This window comes from Anomaloglossus baeobatrachus, chromosome 1 (genome assembly GCF_048569485.1).
Source record: "Anomaloglossus baeobatrachus isolate aAnoBae1 chromosome 1, aAnoBae1.hap1, whole genome shotgun sequence".
Taxonomy (NCBI): domain Eukaryota; kingdom Metazoa; phylum Chordata; class Amphibia; order Anura; family Aromobatidae; genus Anomaloglossus; species Anomaloglossus baeobatrachus.
The window spans coordinates 725,886,570-725,912,123 of NC_134353.1; the positions used below are offsets into that span (position 1 = coordinate 725,886,570).

General features: G+C 40.2%; 1 protein-coding gene across 1 annotated transcript in view; it reads right to left on the minus strand.

Annotated features, from left to right (window-relative positions):
• PIWIL1 (piwi like RNA-mediated gene silencing 1) overlaps nucleotides 1-25,554 on the minus strand; it is a 231,895-nt gene that overhangs the window by 20,332 nt on the left and 186,009 nt on the right. Inside the window, exons 10-11 of the mRNA XM_075323064.1 lie at nucleotides 23,034-23,104; nucleotides 16,231-16,384 (exon numbers count right to left, since the gene is read on the minus strand). Coding sequence (XP_075179179.1) covers nucleotides 16,231-16,384; nucleotides 23,034-23,104 — 225 coding nt within the window. The remainder of the gene's footprint in view (nucleotides 1-16,230; nucleotides 16,385-23,033; nucleotides 23,105-25,554) is intronic.

The window sequence follows — 25,554 nt, forward strand, 5'->3', positions numbered from 1 at the left end:
AAACATGTTTCCCATAAGACCCAAATAAACTAAACTTTCTTTCATCACTAAAATGAACTGTGGTCCACTTTTCCTCTGTCCACACAAAATGCTTCTCATCAAAGGTGAGTGTACCCTTTTGATTCTTTCTGTTAATGAGAGGTTTGGTCAGTGCAGAGTGGGCTTTCAGTCCAAATGCTCTTAAACGACACTGTATGACGAGACAGATCCTTACCCTGTTCAGTGCTGAACAGCTGAACAATTCCAGCTGCAGTGTTGAATGGAGATTCTCCGCATTATCCTGTCCTTTCTTGCATTTCTCTTTCAAAGGTGGCCAGGCCAGCCTTCTTGGGTGACTTGAAAGAGTTTGTTATGTTGTAACGATGCAATATTCTAAAAATCACAGACTTGGAACGACCAACTTCTCTTAATATGGCTCATAAGATCACCCCTTTGACCTTTAGCTGGACAACCTGTCCGGTGGGTTTCAGTCACTTTGCAAAAATGGTGTGCCATTCCAAAGTCCGTGCAAACTGGAAAGTTAGGCTGCCAGTCAAATAAGGTTTATCTGATAATAAAGGAAATTAGCACCAGATGGCAGTGTAACCCCAAAAACTTGCAGGTATCTAAAATTTTGATCAGTGTTCTTTTTCATTTATCTCATTTATTATGTGCTTTTGAAAAAAAATAAAATGTATTAAATAAGCTTAAAATACTGCTAGGTTTCTCATGTTAGGATATAATCACATAGGAATACACAATGACCTTAAGGCTATGTGCGCACGTTGCGTCGGAGTACCTGCAGTTTATTCTGCACGTTTTCCTTCCCTTGGTTTTTGACCAAATGGCTTTTGACCATTATTTAGCGCTAAAAACGCATGCGTTTTTACCGCGTTTTTGCAGATGCGTTTTTGAGATCAAGACACTGAGAAATAAAGTTGAATTAGTCAAAAAGAATGAAAAAAGAGAAAAAAAAGTATAAAATTAACTTTTAATAAAACTATATGGGAAATTATCATTTTTAATGAGAAAATAGTGGTTATGCACATTTTATCAGAAAAATAGGTGAAGTTTCTAATTTTTTAACATTTAAATTTTCGGTTATTGTGTGTGTGTAAAGGAACATTAGAACCCATTAAATTTTGTCTAGAAAAGCATGCGTTTTTGAAGCCAAAAACGCAGTGGAAAAGCAGGTAAAAAGCATGAAAAACGCAGGAAATGTGATTTTGGTTGCGTTTTGCCATTTCTCATTGACTCCAATGTTAAGGAAACGCTGCAGAAATGGCAAAAACAACTGACATGCTGCTTCTTTTTCAGCATGGTTTTTGACCACAAATATGCAAATTAAACGCTGCAGAAAAAAAAGCAAAGTGCAGACAGGATTTCTGCTTTTCCCATAGACTTTGCTGGCAATCAAAAACGCATGCGTTTTAGCGCAAAAACGCTGCTGCTAAAAACGCTGCAGAAACGCGGGAAAAAACGCAACGTGTGAACATAGCCTAAGAAATGTGTGTGCTGTTCTCTAATTTTGATCTCCAGTGTATAAACTTCACTATATTACATGTTGCTTTTTGTGCCTGTAAGGCCGTGTTCACATGTTGTAGAAATGTCATGTTTTTTGTTTTCTGTCAATGTCCGCACTAAATTATACAATAACAATCCTCTCGGATTATTGAAGTGTTGCTGCATTTCTTATGCCTTTTCCCCATTATTTCATGTGATTTAGGTGCAGATGTGAATCTGCATTTTTATAGCACAGAAAAGCTTTCATTCTGCACTTCAAAAAAGCATTTAAAAAAAGTGGTTACTTTTAGAAGCCTCTAGAGAAAAATAAAGTACCAAAACCGCAAAGTTCAGCGGCATCTTTTCATAAAATCACATCCACTTTGCTTGGATATTTAAACAGCAGAATTTATGTGCAATAAAAAGAAGTAGAAAAACTCGGCATTTATGCTACATATGAACACGGGCTAAATGTCCAAGCAAAGTGGATGGGATGTCATGAAATCTCTGCCCCCGATGCATCAAAAAGCTGCTGACCTGTACAGTTTTGGTGTTTTTTTTTCTCTCTACAGGTTTCTTTGTCGAGCTTGAAAAAAAACGCAAGCAAAATTGCTCATGCATTTTTTAACGCAGAATCAAAGCTTTTCTGTAGTATTAAAATGCATAAAAACCCCAGATTCACTTCTGCAAAAAAACATTTACCAAATATCGGGGAAAAATGCATACATAACACAGCAAACACGCAATAATCAGAGTAGATTGTTATTGTGTGCCATTGTGCGGACACCTGAAGAAAAAAACGCAACATTTACCAGGGCTGTGGAGTCGGTAAGCCAAACCTTCGACTCCGACTCCTCAAATTCTCTTGCACCGACTCCGACTCCGGCTCCGACTCCGGCTCCGACTCCTACATATATTGCTTAGTTAGGTGAAAAATGTATTGTAGTACATGAATATGTGTATGTGAACATCAGACATTTAATAATTTTTATGATACGATAATCAAGATATTTGGATAGAACATAAAATATATTTATTGGAATACAACTTTAGAACACAAAAAACTGTAATAAATTGTAAATATGTAATACACTATGTAATATACAGTAGATTACATATATATCTTGTGTGTGTATATACACTGTGTGTATATATATATATATATATATATTACATATTTACAATTTATTAGTTTTTTGTGTTCTAAAGTTGTATTCCAATAAATATTTTATGTTCTATCCAAATATCTTGATTATTGTATCATAAAAACAATTAAATGTCTGATGTTCACATTGTACTACAATAAATTTTTCACTTAAATATAAGCATTATACTAAATGTTATTATTTAGTAAAATATTCAGCACATTCTGCATTGCACTACTGTCCCCAATTTATTATATATTTTAAGAGTCGGAGTCGGTGCATTTTATACCGACTCCGACTCCACCAAAATGAGCTCCGACTCCGACTCCACGACTCCGACTCCACAGCCCTGACATTTACACTACATGTGAACACTGCCTCAGCGTTACATTTTTTATAGGTTTTAATAGAGAAAACTATTCAATTGCACCATTTTTTTTTTCACCATTTACCGATCCCCATAAATAAACTGATCGCTGTGTTTGGGTCATTAAGATTACAGGGACACCAAATATGTTTGTTATTTGCTGAGTTGTGATATTTATTATTTTTTTAAAAAGTGTAATCAAAATTACATTATTCTTATTTTTAGCAATTTTATTAGAAGAAAAAAAAAATACTCTCCCTCTAGAATACAGAGATGCTGCTCTGTACAATGGAGCTCTATGTCCAGTGTAATCTGTGCTGTTGAGTCAGAGGCTGCAATGCAGGTTCAACTACAGAAAATCCTCTCTTTGATGTCAGCAGAGCCTGTGACTCAATAGCTAGGACTGCTGTAATGTGTTTGAAAGTTGCTGATTGATTTCAAGGGTGGGGTGAAAACAAAAACAAAATATATTTTTGATTTTTTTTTTCTCTCATTTCTTTATAGTAGTTTTATAGGAACAAAATAATCTGACTTCTTCCTTCAGCTACATAGAGATACAGTATATATCTATCTATATCTCTATGTAACTGTATAATTTGCTTCTGGCTTTTCTGCCTGCAATACAGGTCAAGAGTACCAAATCCTCCTATACCCTCAGTATAGGCAGTGGTCAATGGTAGAGCTGCTGCCTATGAACAAAGAGCTCACAAACTCATGAGTTCTAGTCCCATTGTGGGAAACCAGAGCAGATAAGAATTTAATTTATGTACTGCTCTTCTTGAGTTAATTTATTCATTGAACTGACAAGAGGAGTCGGGAAAAAAATCAGTGAACAACGGGACTGCGGGAGCGAGTCCTCAAATCAGGACAGTCCCGCTGAATCTGGGATGGTTGGAAAGTATGGATCCGGACGGCTGAGGCGGATGGCAGAAATGAGCGAACCCGAGGTTTGGTTTTCGAACTGAATACCAACTAAAAAAAACAGGGCTCTTGTTTGGAGTTCAAATGCTTTACAAGCAAACTTAACTCGCATGAGCAATGCTGTGCTTAGGTACGCTTGGTGCTCAGCCCCCTATGCAAGCCACTTGCAGTGTTTGCACGGCTTACATTTGGGGTAACACCCCCCCATAAAAGAAAAATAAAAAAAAATTTGAAAATGCCTGCCCACCCTCCCCTGGAAGTGATCTGCTGATGGCTGGCTGTATGTATATAGAGAAAACTCCGGCACACTATGATGTATCAATTATATTTTATTTTCATAAATTGATAATTCAGCTATAAATAACGTTTCGGCTCTTGCCTTCTTCACAACTGAAATTTACATAGCAAGACATAATAGAAAAATCAGTACCAATATTCATTCATTTTCCATATTGATATCAATCAAGTAACATACAGCATTACAAAAAATCATTTTACCTAATTGATGTATTTGAATAATATCTGAGAAGAACATCAGACGCATGAAATCATTTGTATCTGGGAAAATAGTAATAATAATGCCCAAATTTTAGGAATCATAAGCATCAAAAGGAATATCTTAATACATATATTAGAAAAAAGTTCATATATATTATATATCTCAAAGAGCGTATCACCAATGTCAATCTGTGAACCCCACAGGAACATTGTTTGTAAACCAATGAGTAATCAGAATAGAAAAATTAAAGAGGCGTCATTACCTTCATTATGACAAATAATACATGCTTATAGTTCTCGAAGGGGAAATGGTGAACCGCTATGGAGCTGAAGAAGTAAAGTGAAAAAGATACTATCAGTGTAAAAGAATCAATTGATTACAAAGAAAAAGAAAACCGCAGCAAATCTCATAAGAATAGGATCCAGAGTGACAGAGTGCCGCTCAACAAGGGGTTAACAGAGAGAGTAAACGTGACATACCTGTTTAGCTGGGGATCAGCGGTGAAGTGCGAGGTGAAGTGCCGCGCTGGGGTTTAAATGTGCTGAAGGGGCGGGCATAATTAATTAATTTCCTATGTGTGGAACGCTTGTGAGTGAGTGGCACGCAAGCCGCGCGTGCGCAGTGTACCCGGAAGTGCGCGCATGCGCAAATGTGCAAAACAAATGAAAGTGAATCACGGCTCCCGGAATCTCATTATAAAGCGAAATTTATCAAGTACGCATCTGAAAAAGAGAAAAGAAGATGGACAGGACCATTTATAACCACAATTAATCCTATGTGTATATGCTTATATAGTAGTTTGCATAATCATCTTTTTCAGATGCGTACTTGATAAATTTCGCTTTATAATGAGATTCCGGGAGCCGTGATTCACTTTCATTTGTTTTGCACATTTGCGCATGCGCGCACTTCCGGGTACACTGCGCACGCGCGGCTTGCGTGCCACTCACTCACAAGCGTTCCACACATAGGAAATTAATTAATTATGCCCGCCCCTTCAGCACATTTAAACCCCAGCGCGGCACTTCACCTCGCACTTCACCGCTGATCCCCAGCTAAACAGGTATGTCACGTTTACTCTCTCTGTTAACCCCTTGTTGAGCGGCACTCTGTCACTCTGGATCCTATTCTTATGAGATTTGCTGCGGTTTTCTTTTTCTTTGTAATCAATTGATTCTTTTACACTGATAGTATCTTTTTCACTTTACTTCTTCAGCTCCATAGCGGTTCACCATTTCCCCTTCGAGAACTATAAGCATGTATTATTTGTCATAATGAAGGTAATGACGCCTCTTTAATTTTTCTATTCTGATTACTCATTGGTTTACAAACAATGTTCCTGTGGGGTTCACAGATTGACATTGGTGATACGCTCTTTGAGATATATAATATATATGAACTTTTTTCTAATATATGTATTAAGATATTCCTTTTGATGCTTATGATTCCTAAAATTTGGGCATTATTATTACTATTTTCCCAGATACAAATGATTTCATGCGTCTGATGTTCTTCTCAGATATTATTCAAATACATCAATTAGGTAAAATGATTTTTTGTAATGCTGTATGTTACTTGATTGATATCAATATGGAAAATGAATGAATATTGGTACTGATTTTTCTATTATGTCTTGTTATGTAAATTTCAGTTGTGAAGAAGGCAAGAGCCGAAACGTTATTTATAGCTGAATTATCAATTTATGAAAATAAAATATAATTGATACATCATAGTGTGCCGGAGTTTTCTCTATATATATGGACTTTTTTTCTCCTGAGCACCATACTAGTGAGCCAGACCATTTTGAATATATTACGATTGATATTTTGGATCTGGGCTCCTACAGTACCTATTTTTCCAGTGAAAGATGTCTTCCATTACTTTCTCATATAATGATGAGCAAACTTCATCTATACATTCAAGTGTGACGACTACAGGTCAATTTCTTTTTACTCCGAGTGAAGAAACTAGGACCAAAGATTACGAACGCGAACTTAAACGACAAACGGCCCTGGAATTACATCTTATTACCTTGGCAGAATACTATAAGGTCAAACGTATACCACGAGGCTTGCGTGTGTCATTACGTCCAACACTTTTCTCGGATAATGCTGATTTTTGTACCATTTTTGAACAAATATTAAACAAATGTTCATATGATCTTATGACTTTAACCATCGATTATCTACATAAAGAATTGGATAGCATTTCCAAACAGATCTCTACCATTGAAGGACAACTTGCTAATACTTTTTCTCCTGCTGATTTAAATAATATGAAATCCAAAATGGATTCCACCATTTCGGAGTATAAAAAATCTTTACAAGAACGTAAACGGAATAAATTCACCAGAGATGAAGAGGATTATAAGCGTGGTCAAGTTTATAGATGGCGCTGTGGCGAAATACCACTACGGAGACGGTTTCCAATGAGGACGGATTATTCATCTTCAGCCAGTTCAGGCAGTGAGATGGAATCACAAAGTACGTCTTTTTTAGGACCACGACGTACTTTCCAAAAAAGACGAGGAGGGGGAAGAGGGGACACACATCCCGGAGAAAGGATGACCACGAGATCTCAGGTAGGACGGACCTCATTCTCAATATTTCCTCCTATACCTTATCCCCCCTCGAATCCACTGTATTACAAAAAGGCTTAAGTTTCTGTCCCACACCAAATTTTGATACTTTCCGGTTAGAACAAGAATTGAACAAATTCTACAGATCAGTTAGACTAAAAGTACACTTTAACCAATTATCTCATGATTCTAGTCCTGTAGTCTCAGATATACAAGAATCACAGTTTTCTTTTCGTGATTTGAATATCACAATTCCTAGTAGTTTTATGCCACCACGGACTTACCATCCGGCTGAGACCTTTATCTCGTTGGTTAAATCTGATATTGATAAATTTACCGATAGAGTTAAAAATGGAGAATTCCATATTAAAAACAATTTAACTCCAGGGGAATCACAGGCTTTACAGTCTCTTAAAAACAATACTACAATAGTTATCAAACCAGCCGATAAAGGCGGAGCCTTAGTTGTGATGGATAAAAGTTATTATACCTCCGAGATCTTGACTCAGCTGGCTGATACGTCCACTTACTTACCTATACAGCGTGATCCATCTAGTGATATTAAAAAATTGATATTGGATAGAATTCATTTTTATTCTACTCATGGGGTTATTGATACGAAATTGGCTAGCTATTTGAATAAAGTGAATCCAGTTATACCAGTGTTTTACACCCTGCCAAAGGTGCACAAAAATTTATGGCAACCACCTGGACGGCCGATAGTGGCTTCAATAGATTCAATATTGTCCCCATTAGCCATTACACTAGATCGTATCTTGACCCCATTAGTATCTAAGACTCCTTCATATCTAAGAGATACAGATGATTTTCTACAGCAATTGAAATCCTTGGGCCCACTTCCCCCGGATACACTCCTCGCCACTCTTGATGTTAATTCCTTGTATACTAGTATACAACATGATCTTGGTATACAAGCAATGTCGTGGTTTTTGGAACATCACAGTGACTTTTCTCTATTACAAACACAATTTTGTCTTGACTTGCTGGATATTGTTTTACATAAAAAAATTTTTCTATTTCAAGATCAATTTTATTTCCAGACCAAAGGAACAGCTATGGGTTCAAATGTTGCACCACCTTATGCGAACATTTATATGACGCATTTTGAATCCCAATTTGTATATAATCATCCCATATTTCAAAATCATATTTTAATGTACAAAAGGTACATTGACGATATATTTATTGTCTTCTCTAGTTCCCAATTACTCTTTGATGAGTTTTTATGTCATCTAAACACTAGAGTTGATGGCTTATCCTTTACCAAACACGTTGATTCATCTACTATCAATTTTCTTGATACACGTGTACATTTGAACTCACAGGGTATTATTACATCGGATATTTATGTGAAACCAACAGACCGCAATAGCCTTTTACATTATACCAGTAGTCACCCACGACATTTGAAGAATGCACTACCAATATCTCAGCATAAAAGAGTGGCCAGGATTGTCTCTTCCCAGGATCAACGACTTGAACGACATAAGGAAATGTCCAATAAATTCCTACAACGTGGCTATCCTTTGCCTATAGTAGATTCTGCATACCATTCAAGTTATAGTTCAATCATTAGACCAAAAAGGATAGGACCATTTGTAACTTGTGTTAACACATTTCATCCTTTTCATCCTATTATTAAAGGTATCATTCTCCGACATTGGCAGATACTACGTAATTCTTATCCACAGATAACAGAATTCTCCTCTTCCCCTCTTTTTAGCTATAAACGCTCTCCTAATCTTAGAGACATATTGGTAAGGGCGGACATAGGATCTAAAGTTGTCAAATCCAGACAAACTTTCTTAGCTACACCCAAACAGGGTAATTACCCCTGTCTACATTGTCCGCATTGCTCCAATATTATTAAAGGTAACCAATGTACACACCCTCGTACTGGTAGGGTTTTCTATCTGAAGGACTTTTTCACCTGTGACACTTCATACGTAGTATATTTGATAAAGTGCCCGTGCGGTCTCGGATATGTTGGGGAGACTACCCAGCATGTCCGAGACCGCATTGGGAAACATAAGTCCACTATTCGTTGCAAATTAGTCATGTTGCCCATACCACACCATTTTATCCAGCATGGACATTCAATTTCTCAGATGAGATTTCAGGTTTTGGAGCATATTCCACCTTTGAGACGTGGGGGTGATAGGATTAAGAAATTAAAAGAAAGAGAGTCTTATTGGATCCACACTCTGAATACCCTTTACCCGTCTGGTCTCAATAGGGAGTATGAGAATTATTGATGAGGGGTCCGTCCTATCTGTTCTCTATCCTCCCCTTTTTTGGTTGAGATTTTCTCATAAATATGAGAGGTTTTTGTAATGTATATTGTGGAATCCTGTAATTGTTGATATGTGATAAGAATTATGGGTGCACATATGGGCGTGCGACGCACATAGTGCCTGTACACTCATATGTGCACATACTTATGGTTAGAATTCCTATATATAATATTTGTTGGGGTTATAAAGTTATATTCCCCCATTATCATGTATATCATGTATTATTTATATCACATTATAATGTATGCATGTACATCGCACATAGTGCCTGCACACTCATATGTGCACATATTATAGTTAGAATCCCTATATATAACATTTGTTGGGGTTATAAAGTTATATTCCCCCAGTATTATGCATATCATGTATTATTTGTATCACATTATAATGTATGCATGTATATCGGCTAAATGTATTCAGTCACATTCCTAATGATTATGCAAACTACTATATAAGCATATACACATAGGATTAATTGCGATTATAAATGGTCCTGTCCATCTTCTTTTCTCTTTTTCAGATGCGTACTTGATAAATTTCGCTTTATAATGAGATTCCGGGAGCCGTGATTCACTTTCATTTGTTTTGCACATTTGCGCATGCGCGCACTTCCGGGTACACTGCGCACGCGCGGCTTGCGTGCCACTCACTCACAAGCGTTCCACACATAGGAAATTAATTAATTATGCCCGCCCTTTCAGCACATTTAAACCCCAGCGCGGCACTTCACCTCGCACTTCACCGCTGATCCCCAGCTAAACAGGTATGTCACGTTTACTCTCTCTGTTAACCCCTTGTTGAGCGGCACTCTGTCACTCTGGATCCTATTCTTATGAGATTTGCTGCGGTTTTCTTTTTCTTTGTAATCAATTGATTCTTTTACACTGATAGTATCTTTTTCACTTTACTTCTTCAGCTCCATAGCGGTTCACCATTTCCCCTTCGAGAACTATAAGCATGTATTATTTGTCATAATGAAGGTAATGACGCCTCTTTAATTTTTCTATTCTGATTACTCATTGGTTTACAAACAATGTTCCTGTGGGGTTCACAGATTGACATTGGTGATACGCTCTTTGAGATATATAATATATATGAACTTTTTTCTAATATATGTATTAAGATATTCCTTTTGATGCTTATGATTCCTAAAATTTAGGCATTATTATTACTATTTTCCCAGATACAAATGATTTCATGCGTCTGATGTTCTTCTCAGATATTATTCAAATACATCAATTAGGTAAAATGATTTTTTGTAATGCTGTATGTTACTTGATTGATATCAATATGGAAAATGAATGAATATTGGTACTGATTTTTCTATTATGTCTTGTTATGTAAATTTCAGTTGTGAAGAAGGCAAGAGCCGAAACGTTATTTATAGCTGAATTATCAATTTATGAAAATAAAATATAATTGATACATCATAGTGTGCCGGAGTTTTCTCTATATATATGGACTTTTTTTCTCCTGAGCACCATACTAGTGAGCCAGACCATTTTGAATATATTAGGCTGGCTGTATGTAGGCGGAGACTCAAACTGCTAATCAGTGTTTCTGAACCTTCTCGGGCAAGGTTCGGTTCGTTTGCTGCCAGCGAACCGAACCCCCAAAAGGTTCTCGCTCAACTTTAGCGAGTGGATCCAAGTCTGTAGGGTGAAGCAGGCACTTTAGGGCTCATGCGCACGTAACTGCTGAATATTCTGCAGCGATTTGACAGCACATGTGCGCGTCAAATCGCTGCAGAAACACTGCATAATGAATGCAGTTTTTCTGTACAAAAAAAGCCGATTTTATGCGCTATGGCTGCTGCCCCCACCATAGACAGAGTGGGAGCTGCATCCATAGCGCACGGAATAATTGACATGCTGCTTTTATGAACGCACGGATTTGGGTCAAAATTTTAGCACCTAAATCGCTGCGTTCATAAAAGCATCGTGCACACGTGTCATGCACAATCTTCATAGATTGTGCAGAGGACGCAGGACGCATACATTTACGCTGCAGTGCAAAACGCAGCGTAAATGCATGCAATTACGCAACGTGCGCACGAGCCCTTAGAGATACTCGGCCTATAGGAGACAGGATGGACATAGCAATATTACTTCTAGGGAAAGCTAAACCAAACTTCAAAGGAACGTAGCTTTTGAGTAGAGCAACTGTGTTAATACATTTATGCTGAACAAGTTTTTTTTTTTTTATTTGCTGCATTAAAATATGTTTTATGGTGGCACAACCCCTTTAAGTGACCATTTTTGAAAGCATTCTTTGCAAATATTTTAAGCAGATGTGAAAAAGAAATCTGCACAGTACTGTATATATAAAGAAACATAATGAACATAGTATAAAGCAATATAATACACATGCCCAGAGAAACACTAAAGCCTTGGTCACATGAGCGTATAGCATCCGATGCGATATTCCAATGACATTCGCTTCAAACTCTGCTGAGAGCGTGAGCAGGCTGTCATTCACTGTGCTCCGATTCTCTCGCATAAGAGAATCGGAACTTGTCTGTCTCTGCGTATATCGGACTATACTTGGATGACATTCTAGTGAAGTCTGATGTTTTATTCGCATCCATAGACTTGTATGGTAAAGGAAGGGGGTCCAAAATACATAGCCAAACGGCAGCATGCTCCAATTTTTTCTTCAGTTCGATTTGAGCTGAGAAAACATTTGAATTACCCCATAGAATAACAATGGTCCAGATGCAATGTGATCTTTTTCTGGCATTGCACTTGTCCAATTTATACATTCGTATGCAAGAGCCCTTATAATAGAACTATTGTCTCCCAATTCTACTGATGTGAATGAAAATTAGTGATATTGACCCTTCCAATCTACATCGTTGGGAAAGTTTTAATCAACTGCTACCTAAAACCTTGGGATGTGTCTCATTCATAGGATGTGCGTCATACAGTCTAAAAAGTATGGTGTACATATGCAAATAAACGTCTATATATAAGAAATAATTTTATAAACAAATTCAACGTCAAAGGTTGGGTTTCTAAAAAGACACATATGCATGTTTTTCTCACTATCTGACAAAAAAATCAGAATAAACCTTTCCCATTTTAGGTCAATTTGGATTGTCAAAATTATTTATATTTGTCAAATGCCAGAATAGAGAGAGAGAGAGAGAGAGAGAGAGAGAGAGAGAGAGAGAGAGAGAGAGAATGTTTTAAGGCATTTTTAGAACTTTCAGCAAAGTGAAAAGTTTACATACATTTCATTAGTATTTGTTACCATTGCATTTAAACTGTATGACTTGGGTAAAATGTTTTGGATATTCTTCCACAAGCTTCTCACAATAGTTGGTAGGAATTTCGACCCATTCCTACTGACATAATTGGTGTAACTGAGCCATGTTTGTAGGCTGCCTTGATTGCACCTTCTGTACTTTTTCAGCTTTGCTCATAAATTTTCAATAGGATTGAGATCAGGGTTTTGTGATGGCCACTTCAAAACATGGACTTTGTTATCCTTAAGCCACTTTGTAACCAGTTTGGCAGTATGCTTTGGGTTAATGTTCATTTGGAAAACCCATAGTTCCTGGCTGATGTCTTGAGATGTTGCATTAGTATTGCCACATATTCTTCTTTGCTTAAGATGCCATTTAAAGTGGAACCTTGGTTTACGAGAACAATCCGTTCTGGGAGTCTGCTCATAAACCAAGTTACTCGTCTAGCAAAGCAAAATTTTACATAGGAAATAATTGAAGCTCAGACGATTCGTTCCACAACTTGTGCAATGTCCCATCCTGGACCCCTATTGTGCCATTCCACACACGCACAAATGCTCATCTTACCCTCCATTCCCTCGGCGGCCTCCTGGTTTTTGTAGTCGGCAGGTACGTTGTGTATCCGGTAACCATCGTGACGATGCAGGAGCTTCCGCTGTCAGCGTTATATGCAGGAGACGTCAAAGGCATGAACCGCTTGCTTCTGATTGGTCAGCGCGTTGCCTTTGAGAAGCGCTGACAGAGGAAGCTCCTGCATTGTCGCGATGGTTACCGGATACACATACCTGCAGACTACAAGAACCAGGAGGCCGCTGAGGGAATGGAGGGTAAGTTGAGCATAATATGTGTGTTTGCTTGTGCGGACTGCAAGAGCGGGTCAGAGTACGGTGAAAGTACGGAACCGGAAGTGTGTGCGGTGAGTATTTGCTCATACAGCAAAGATTGCTCGTAAACCGAGTTACAAATTTACAGCAAGCTTTGCTTATATAGCAAAATACTCGCACATCAAGTTACTCATAAACCGAGGTTCCACTGTATTTTGTGAAGTGCATCAGTCCCTCCTGCAGCAAAACATCCCCACAACATGATGCTGCCATGATGTTCTTAGCCTTCAAAGCTTTTCCCTCCAAACATAACTATGGTCATTATGGCCAAACAGTTAAATTTTCATTTTCTCAGCCCACAGGACATGTCTCCAAAAATGAAGGTCTTTGTTCCACTGAGCATTTGCAAACATAAATCTGGCTTTTTATGTTTCTTTTGGAGTAATGGCTTCTTCCTGACAGAGTGTCCTTTCAGCCCATGTTGATACAGTACTCATTTCACTGTGGATAATGACATAATCTTACCAGCTTCCGCCAGCATCTTCACAAGGTCTTTTGCTTTTGTTCTTGGGTTGATATGCACATGTCTGACCAAAGCACGTTCATCTCTGGTACACAGAACACATCTCCTTCCTGTCGGTATGATGGCTAGACAGTCCCATCTTGTTTGTACTTGCGATCGAGGCACCTTCAGGTATCAGGTGTGTCTCTAATTAACTCAGATGCTGCCAATAAACTTATTAGAAGCTTTCAAAGACATCATTATATAAGCTGATCCATATGGTTTAACCCCTTAACGACCAAGGACGTACTGGTCATGTCGGGGTAATCATCGTGGCTGCTGTTGTGAGCTGGCAACGATCTCTGCACGTCTGCTAATTTGAACAGCAGACATGTGTGGCTTACAGGCGCAGGAGTATCCACGATCTACCCACGCCTGGTTACCCATTAGATCGCACTGTCAAAATGTGACAGGGCAATTTAATTGGCCGTAGCGGGGAAAAAGTCGTTCTCCGCCGCCATCGGAGGTCCCATGATGTGATCACTGGGAGCCAATGGTTGTCATGGTAGCAACGGGTCATGTGATGTCCCCTGTCACTATCATGATGAATTTCCTGTCAGAGCCAACAGAGTGCTGGCACTGACAGGAAAGAAGCATTTCTGTTGATCAGCAGAAGGGAAAAAAAAAATGAGCCCAGCACCAGTATCCAATTAGTAATGTAAAAAAATCTTTAATTCAACATATTTAAAAAATAGTAGGGATGAGAATCCATGACATACAAAAAATGGGCATGAAACTGACACGTTTTGGACTTTACATATTAAAAACAAGAGTCCTTACCTTAATCATAAGTTATGATAAAGGACTCTTGTTTTTAATATGTCAAGTTTCATGCCCATTTTTTGTATGTCATGGATTCTCATCCCTACTATTTTTTAAATATGTTGAATTAAAGATTTTTTTACATTACTAATTGGATACTGGTGCTGGGCCCATTTTTTCCTCTTCTGCTGTTCTCTACATCGGACTGGTCTGTATCACGGACCGCGTGCACCCCACAAGTCCTGGAATACATGGATCAGGTGAGCTGAAAACCCACTTTATTTCTGTTGATCAGCCTGTGCAGTGATAAAGTCCCCTAGGGGGACTAGTAAAAGAAAAAAGTAAAGAAAAACTTTTAAAAATATATATTAAAAAAAAAAAAAAAAGGTTCTAATCACCTCCCATTTGCCCCACTGAAAATAAAACAGTTAAAAAAATATACATATATTTGGTATCACCGTGTTCAGAAATGCCCGCTCTATCAACATATAAAGTTTATTAACCTGATCGGTAAACGGCGTAGTAGCAAAAAAAAAAATCCAAATGCCAAAATTAACATTTTTTTGGTTGTGACAAATTTTGCGCAAAATGCAATAACAGGATCAAAACGGTGCATCTGCGCAAAAATGTTACTGTTAAAAACATCAGCTTAAGACACAAAAAATAAGCAGTCACTGGGCCCCATATCCCAAAAAATGAGAAGCTACTGGTTGCACAAAATAGCGCAAAAGGTGCACCACTTTTTTTTTGACAATTGTCTGAATTTTTTTTTCACCCCTTAGATAAAAGTAACCCTATACATGTGTTTGGTATCCACGAACTAGTAGACATGAGGCATCACACTTACATATCAGTTTTACCGTATGAACATGGTGAATAAAACACCCCCAAAATAATCGCACACTTTTTTTTTTTAATTTTTGCGCACTTTGTATTTTTTTCCACGTTTTCCAGTACCCTATATGGTAAAAATTATGGCTTTATTTAAAAGTACAACTCGTTTCTCAAAAAACAAGCCCTCATATGGCAAGATTGATGGAAAAATTAAAAAGTTACGTCTCTCAGAAGAAGGGAAACAAAAACGAAAACAAAAGAAAGCGCCTGATCATTAAGGGGTTAAAGGCATCGCACTCTTCAGGCCCTGTCACACACAGAGATAGATCTTTGGCAGATCTGTGGTTGCAGTGAAATCATGGACATATTGTTCCATTTACACAAAGCCACAAACCTGGCACTGATTGTCCACAATTTCACTGCAACCACAGATCTGCCACAGATCTATCTCTGTGTGTGACTGGGCCTTTAGAGTATGTTAAGTTTTGACTTTGCAGAAAGTAATAAAAATGCCTTAAAACATTCTCTCTCATTATTCTGGCATTTGGCAAATAATAATTTTGGAAATCCAAATGGACCTAAAACGGAAAGGTTTTTTATTATTTTATGTCAGATAGTGAGAAAAACATGCATATGTGTCTTATTAGAGCGTGTATGTAATCTTCTAGTTTCAACTGTAAGTGTTAAATCATACTTGTAGTCCTTGCCAGTAGCTTTTATGCAGTCCACAAGTTGTTCAATTTCATAGCTGATAATTGTATTCAGCTGGCCATCTCCAACTCCATCTCTGTAAATTATGATGCGTCCTGGAAGTGTTTTATTGGAGGTATACCAAGCATTTAACGCAGCTGAAAAAAAAACAAACATTTAAATGAGAATCTCTGGCAAATCAGCAGCTTCTACTCTCACTATCTTGTTCTCCCTTACACAATGTATTAATTATTATGTACCATTACGTATCCATATTTTTCATGTGCCGCACAGAGGAATTAACCTCTTCACAACTTTTGACGTACATGTATGTCAAAAGTCATGTCCCAGCCTTTGATGCAGGCTTGCTTGCGGGGCCCACATCATTCCTCACATATGATGGCTGATTTTAAATCAGCCATCATGCACCTCTAACATCCGAGGGTGGATCTCCGAGATGTTACTTAGTAAAAAGCCACTGTCAATCTCTGACAGCGGTATTTAAGACGCGTCGGCAGAGGGCATGTCATTCCTCATGCCCATCGGCGTTTCCGTCATGACACCCATGCGTCTGCTAGTGACCTCTATGCCTGGTAATATGTTCCTCCTCTGAATCAGCCCGTGGCCAGCGATCATATGATATCATTCTTTCTGCTATACAGAGAAGTAATCAGAAGATCGCAGTTCAAGTACCCTAAGGAGACTAGTAAATACAATAGAATGTAAAACAAAAGGTTTAAAAAAAACATAAAAAATATAAAAAAAAACACCACAGCCCTTGCTGAGATGTCTGTGCCTCCAGCATCTCCAGTGATGTATATGCCCCCAGCGTCTCCCGAGATGCATATGCCCCTAGCGTCTCCCGTGATGTATAAGTCCCAGCCCCTCCTCTGATGCATATGCCTCCAGCGTCTCCTGTGATGTATATGTCTCGATCCCTCCAGGGATGTATATGCTCCAGCGTCTTCTGTGATGTATATGACTCAGCACAAAAAGTTTAAAAAAATATGAAAAACATCAAAACACCAGCACAGCCGTTCCTATGATATCTGTGCCTCCAGCATCTCCAGAGATGTATATGCTCCCAGCGTCTCCTGTGATGTATATGTCCCAGTGTCTCCTATGATCTATGTCTCAGCCCCATGTGGAGTATATGTTCCAGCCCTCCTGTGATGTATATGACTCCAGCGTCTCCTGTGATGTATGTGCCCCAGCCCCTACCGTGATGTTCTGTATATGCCCCAGCTTCTCCAATGTGTATATGCCCCCAGGGTCTCGAATGAGATGCTTATGCCCCCAGCCTCTCTTGTGATGTATACTAGGGGCTGCTGATAAGTCTTTGTGATCTTTTTTTGTTTCTATGGTAACGAATGTTACATCGCATGAAAGTCTTATGTGTCTAATATATGCTTTCAAAATTTTGTGTTTGTTGCTTATGGCAAGTGTTCTACGCATGCGGGAAAACAAAATAGCAGAGTCTAATGCGATATTCACAGCAACTGAGAGCAGAGGAGTGATAAAATTCTTGTTTCTGCAAGGAAAGTCCACGAAGGATATTCATGGTGATATGTCACACATTGGGGGATCAAGGCACTTCATATTCCACAGTTAAGAACTGGGTTACCAAATTTAAAACGGGCCACTTCAGCACCAATGATGAGGAATGTCCTGGACGACCAAGAGTGGTTGTTGTTCGGAGATCGTCGATGCTGTGCACAACCTCATACTGGAGAACCGACATCTAAAGCAACAGCAGACATCATGAGGTTTCAACATTTGGACATGAGGAAGCTATCTGCAACTTTTGGGTCCCCAAAAGTTTGACAACAGATCAGAGAAGCATGCGAGTGAAAACTTCCCGGTCCATATGTCAGCATTTCCGGACTGATAAGAACTTCCTAGATTGACTGGTCACCACGGATGAGACCTGGATTTATTTGTATGACCCTGAAAACAAGGAGCAGCTAAAAGAATGGAGCCACAGTGGTTCTCCTCGTCCTAGGAAGTTCAGGGTGCATAAATCAGCAACTAAGGTGATGGCGTCTGTGTTCTGGCATAAGGAGGGCGTACTGCAAGCGGACTACCTTCAATAGGGTTCCACCACCAATGCAAGGTATTACATTGAACTTTTGGACCAACTGAAGGCAGCTATGAAGGCCAAAAGGTGCAGCAACCTGTCCAAAGAAATCTTGCTCCTGCAAGACAATGCTTCCGCTCACACTGCACAAGCCACCATGTCAAAACTGGCAGAGCTGGACTTCCAGCTGGTTGACCCCCCACCTTATTCATCAGATCTAGCTCCCTCCGACTATCATCTGTTTCCAAACCTTAAGAAATACTTCAAGGGTACCAAATTTCACATCATTTCTGATGCCATGGCTGGTACGGATGCCTGGTTATAGGCACAACCGAAATCATTTTTGCTAAGCTTACAGAACTTGGAATACCGATGTAAGAAATGTGTTGACATCAGTGGAGATTACTGTATATACTCGAGTATTAGCCGACCCAAGTATAAGTGTACAGATGCCTGGTTATAGGCACCACCGAATCCTTCTTTTTGCTAAGCTTACATAACTTGGAATACCGATGTAAGAAATGTGTTGACATCAGTGGAGGTAACTGTATATACTCGAGATTAAGCCGACCCAAGTATAAGTCAAGGCACCCAATTCTACCACAAAAAACTGGGAAACCGTATTGAGTCCATTATAAGCCTAGGGTAGGAAATGCAGCAGCTACTTGGAAGTTTCAAAAATAAAAATAGATCCCAATAAAATGTACTGTGCCCATCCTTGTAGTAATGTGCCCATCCTTGTCCCTCCTTGAAGTAATATGCCAGGTCCCCCCTTATTGTAAGGTGCCCATCCTTGTGCCCCTTGCTTGGGCCCTCTAGTATTTTGCCCTACAGTAATGTGCCCTGAATTAATGTCCTCCTACTGGTCCCCTTCTTGTCCTCTTTTATGAACTAAAAATTATTCTCACCTGTCCTCCGTTCCTGCGGTGACCTCCGCTGCTTCTTGTAGACCCCTCCGTGATTGCGTCCAATGCACGGAGCTGCAGGCTCCCATCGTGGCTGTACTGTAGTTGAATGCTTTACAGCGGCAGTGGTGCAGTAAAGCGTTTAACTGCAGTAAAGCGCTGACAGCAGCGGCCCCGTGTACAGGACGCGATCACGGAAGAATCTATGAGCCTGCGGTCTGCAAGAGGCACCCCATGATGAACACGTCCCGTACACAGAGCCGACGCTGCAGGATACCATCGTGGCTTTACAGCAGTTGAATGCTTTACGGCGGTAGCGGTGTGCAAAGCATTCAACTGCTGTATAGCGCAGACAGCAGAGCGGCTCTGTGCACGGGATGTGATCATCAAGGGGTGCCTCTTGCAGACCGCAGGCATAGACCCCTCAGTTTATTGCTTTGCTGCACCGCCGCTGTAAAACATTCAACTGCAGTAAAGACATGACGGCAGACAGCAGCCCCGTGCATCAGACGCTATCACGGTGGGGTCTACCTGCCTTGCGGCCTACAAGAAGCAGCTGAGGTCACCGCGGGAACGGTGGACAGGTGAGAATATGAGAATAATTTTTTGTGGGAACCTGACTCGTGTATAAGCCGAGGGGGCATTTTTAGCTTAAAAAAATGAGCTGAAAAACTCGGCTTAAACTCGAGTATATACAGTATGTGAAATAAATGTAAAGTTTCATCATCCTATCTCGTTTCTTGCTGGGTAAAACCAAAGACTTATCAGCAGCCCCTAGTATGCCCCCAGCGTCTCCTGTAAGGTATATGCCCCTAGCGTCTCCTGTGATGTATGCTCCCCTCCTGTGCTGTATATGCCCTCAGCATCTCCTATGACGTAAATGTCCCTAGCCATTTCTGTGAGGTGTATGCACCCAGCCATATCTGTGATGTTTGCCCCAGGCTCTCCTGTGATGTATATACTGTAGCCCCCATGTCTCCTGTTATGTATATACCCTCAGTTCCTCAAGTGATGTACTGTATATGAACCAGCATCTCCTGTGATTTGTATACAGTAACCTCAGCGTTTCCTGTGATGTATATATGCCCTCAGCATCTCCTACGATGTATATATGCCCCCAGCCTCTCCAGTGAAGTATAGATGCCCCAGCGCCTCCTGTGATGTATAAGCCCCACAGCCTCTCCAGTGATGTATATGCCCCCAGCACCTCCAATGATGTATATAGAGCAGTCCCAGCGTCTAGTATGTGATGTATATACTGCAGCCCCCATGTCTCCTGTGATGTATTTACAGCAGTCCCAGAGTCTCCTATTGATGTATATAATTTACAAATATTATCACATAGAATTAACTGCGTTCTAGACAGAGACAAACCCGGAAAAGCAGTTGTGAGATGTTTGGCTGCTATTACAAACTAAAACAAAACTTCAAATCCTTCATGACCGAAGACGTATATTTACATCATTGGCTGTATTCCTGCCTTTGATGCGAGCTCACATGCTGATCCCACATCTTTCCCTTTACTTGATAATGATGTAATCAGACATCAACTGCCTCTGAGAGCTGCAGATGTATCCGAGATCCACCCGCGGCTGTTAACCGCCACTGTATTTATGCACACTGACAGGAATCCATGCAAAAAAGTGACAAAAATGCCTTGTGTGAACATGGCCTTACTTTATAAAAATATCAGAAATTTGACAAAAAGTGCTAAAAATGAGAAATTTTCAAACTCTGAATGATTATCTTTTTAATTCAGATAGTCATACCAAACAAAAAAGTTAATAAATAACGTATAGCTCATGTCTGATTTAGATCAGCACCATCTGTAAAATGTTCTTTTATTTTCTGAGGATGTAAGAAACTTTAAAATAGTAGTAGTAACTTTTCAAGCAAATTTACAAAACTTATATTTGTAGGGACCTATTCAGTTTTGAAGTGTCTTCGGGGACCTATACATTGGAAAACTCCCACAAGTGATGCTATTTTTAAAAAAATCACCCTTCAACATATTCAAAACTGCTGTCAGTTTATTTAACCTTCACCTGCTTTTAAGAAATGCAAAGTGGCATGACAGGAAAGAATAATACTATATTTACTACCTAAATGTTGCTAACATCTGAACAGATCACTATATAGCTAGCAGACTGTAAGGCCCTTTGTGCGCACACTGTGTTTTTGCTGCAGATTTGCTGCTGTTTTGGGTGCAGAATTGGTGCAGTTTTTGTTTATAAACTTCATGCAGTCTTTCCCCAGCAAAGTCTATGAGAAATCCGAAATGATGTGCGCACGTTGCTTCTTTTTTCCTTACAGGTTTTGCTGCAGATTTTCTGAAGCAAAAAGAAGCAGCATGTCACTTCTTTTGTGCAGGTCCCTGCGTTTTGCCAATAATAATAATAATGCGAAACCCCCCCCCCACAAAACTGCAGGCTAATGAGGAAAACAACGCTTCAAATGCATGTCGGGGTACAGAGGTATTCAGGACTTTTAACCATCCTAAGGTATTGAGCCCCTACAAAGATTTATATCATTGGACTTATCCATATATTTTTGGCACTTGTTTTAGCTTGGGGATGACCTTTAATCATATTGAGGATATACATAACTTTTACCATCTGGTCACTGTACTAGGCACTTTACAAAACCTGTTAACCCCTTCACGACCGGCCGATTCTTCGCTTTCCGGGGTTTTTTTCGCCATTCTTTTTCTGATAGACGTAACTTTTTTAGTTTTCAGTCAATATGGTCATGTGAGGGCTCATTTTTTGCGGAACGAGCTGTACTTTTAAATGAAACCATCAGTTTTACCATATAGTGTACTAGAAAACGGCAAAAAATTCCAAATGCAGAAAAATTGCAAAAAAAGTGCGATAGCACTATGGTTTTTGAGATATTTTATTCACTGTGTTCACTATATGGTAAAACTGATGTGTGGGTGTGATGCCTCAGGTGAGTGCGAGTTCGTAGACACCAAACCTGTATAGGTTTACTTTTATATAAGGGGTTAAAAAAAATCGGAAGTTTGTCCGAAAAAGTGGCACACGTTTTACGCCATATTCCGTGACCCGTAGCGTTCTCATTTTTCGGGATCTATGGCTCAATGACGGCTTATTTTTTGCGTCTCGAGCTGACGTTTTTAACGGTACCATTTTTGCGCAGATGCTACGTTTTGATCGCCTCTTATTGCATTTTGCGCAAAAGTTGTGGCGACAAAAAACGTCGTTTTGGCGTTTGGAATTTTTGTAATTAAGGTGCTATGATGCTATACTGCAGGTGCGGCATTTGGGAGAAAAGTAACTTTTCTTTCTAACAAGATGAGCACTGGAAACATTCTATGGAATGATGAGCTTCTCTATGTTGCATTCCGATGGACCATTCTTTGTTTGGGAAATGTTACATGCCAAATAATGTTACCTGCTTAACTTTTTTGCACAGAGCAACAAGGTCCATAAAAAAAATGGTTGGGCTAGTTTGGTGTGGAAGAACTTGACAAAGCCACACTGCCTTGAACTCGACTCCACTGGAAAAAAACTGAACAATATTACAAGCCAAGCCCTCTCATCCAACATCTTCAGTATCTGACATCACAAATGCTTTTCTAGGTGAATTTTGAACAATTCCATTGTACAAACTATAAAATCTTGTAGAAAGTCTTCCAAAACCAGTGGAATCTATATTAAGGGGGTAACAACTCCTTGTTAGCTTGATTTAGAATGGGAGATTATAAAAGCTCCTGCAGGTGTAATGTGTTTCCCTGTACTTATTTCCATGCAATGTTTGTCACAAGACTATCATAGCCAATGCATCACCTTTTTATTACCATACCTTGCATACAAGCTTTAAGTCCATCCACGACCTCTTGCTTTTGGTCTTGCAGAATGCAACGCGAAAACCACCTTAACAATAAAAATAATTATTTAAGAGAAAAAATATAAAGCTGCTTTTGAATCATAAGAGAACTTTAAAATGATGTTCAGTGTTCAACATTCCTTGCTGCATTGCCCAAACCAATGCACCAGTTTGTACATTAAAGCGGTTTTCCCAAAAACATGTACATTTTTATAAATAGATCTTGGAATAATAATAAATTTTATAATTGGATATGTAAAAATAAAATGTTGCTGTGCTGAGATCTTAAAAAGGTTCCCTGCTATATACTGTTAATTGCTGTGCCTGTTCATGCAGAGCTGCTCAAGTTCATGTTATCCACATATCACAGCCTCTGGCCAGGGGCGGAACAAAAGCCACATATGATAAATGACTATACACATTATACAGCAGGTGCTTGTAGTTGCTACTTTCCGTGAGGTAACACATTTCTCTGCCTGGATTTTTTTTTATCTCAGGAGCAATGTGTGTGTGGTGCCATGTCTCCAGCCACCTAAGCTTGTCATAAATCAAGCCAGTGACATGTAAGCTCAGTGGCTATTGCAGCTTCTACATCAACTGACTTGATTTATAAGCTCATAGGACTGGAGGCATGACAAACACTAGCTGCTGTGGTAAAACAAGAGGCAAGAAAATGTATTACCTTAGGCCTCCGACACACTCACGTGTCGCCGGTCTGTGTGGGCCATTTTTTACACGGACCGGAGACACGTGCACAAAGGGACCTAGGTAATCCCTATGGTTAGGAGACACGTTAAGTATTTTGGAACAGAACGTGTGTCCGTTCCATACTTACGTGTCTCCGTGTGTTAAAAACGCTGACATGGCCGTGTTGCTCTGGCAGCACGGGTATCACACGGCCCACACCCGTACCACACGGATGTAGTGTGGATGCGGTCCCGTGTGACACGCCCCGGGGAAAACACACGTCAGAGTAAAAAAAAAAAATAAATCGTTACCTTCTCCTGCCCTCCTGTCTCTGCCGCTGCTGTCACTTGCTGCCGACCGCTGCTCATTATACTCATTTAATATTCACTTCACTGCGGCCGGCAGCAGCGGGGGAGACGGCAGGGCTGGAGCCGAAGATCAGCACCACGGACAGCAGCAAGGACCACGTGAGTATGCAAATTACCGGTTCTCCGTGTGTTATCGCGGATAGCAAACGGAGAACACACGTGGCCCGCACGTACCAGAGACACGTACTTACCTACACGCAACACACAAGTTAAATACGTGTCTCGCGGCACGTGCGTGATTTTCACGTGTGTCGGAAGCCTTAGGCCTCTTTCACATGTCTGAGTTTAAAATGCATGTGTTGCATGGTCGTTTTGTACATCCTTGTCACCACCCATGTGCTGTATCTGTTTCTGTGTTCTATCCGTGTGATCGGTACCGGAAAATGCTTAATACTGAAATGAATATTTTTTTTAATGTGTAAAAGATGTGCAAAGACAGAAAAGTGATAGGAAAATGCTAGATAGAAATAGCAGACAGATAATACACCGATAGACACATACCGTATTTTTCGCTTTATAAGACGCACTTTTGTTCCCCCAAATTTTGGTTTGGGGGAAAGTAGGGGGTGCGTCTTATAATCCGAATATACGGGAGGGGGGGGTGTGTATATATATATACAGAGTCCAGTGGAGGTGCAGGCAGCTCTGGAGCGGTGCTGGGGGCTGCTGGGGGCAGGGAGAGCTGGGAGCGGCAGCGTTTGATCTCCTGCTCCCGCTCATATAATATGCACAGCCGCTGTCCATCAGAACCGTGGTGCTGAAACTGCATCGCGCTGATGGGCTGGGGGAGCTGTGCATATTATCTGCCTGTGCTTACCTTTGATTGCACAGGATCCCTCCTCCCCCTGTGTTAGATATGGCCCCCATGCTGCTGCCCATAGTAAAATAATAAACTCTTTAGTCACCTCCTCCGAACGTAGAGATATCTCTCTGCTGTCCCGATCACATGACCTGCACTAGAACTAGGAAGTAGGAAGTGCAGGAGACAGGAGGAGCTCAACCCCGAGGAGGGAGACACAAGACAAGACACTGCTGCAGAAGGTAAGGAAAGAGTTTATTTTACTAAAAGCAGCAACAGGGGGGTGATGTGTGCCTGCCACAGAGGGCGATGTGTGCCTGCCACAGAGGGCCATGTCTGCCTGCCACAGAGGGCCATGTCTGCCTGCCACAGAGGGCCATGTCTGCCTGCCACAGAGGGCCATGTCTGCCTGCCACAGAGGGCCATGTCTGCCTGCCACAGAGGGCCATGTCTGCCTGCCACAGAGGACCATGTCTGCCTGCCACAGAGGACAATGTCTGCCTGCCACAGAGGGCCATGTCTGCCTGCCACAGAGTGCCATGTCTGCCTGCCACAGAGGGCCATGTCTGCCTGCCACAGAGGGCCATGTCTGCCTGCCACAGAGGGCCATGTCTGCCTGCCACAGAGGGCCATGTCTGCCTGC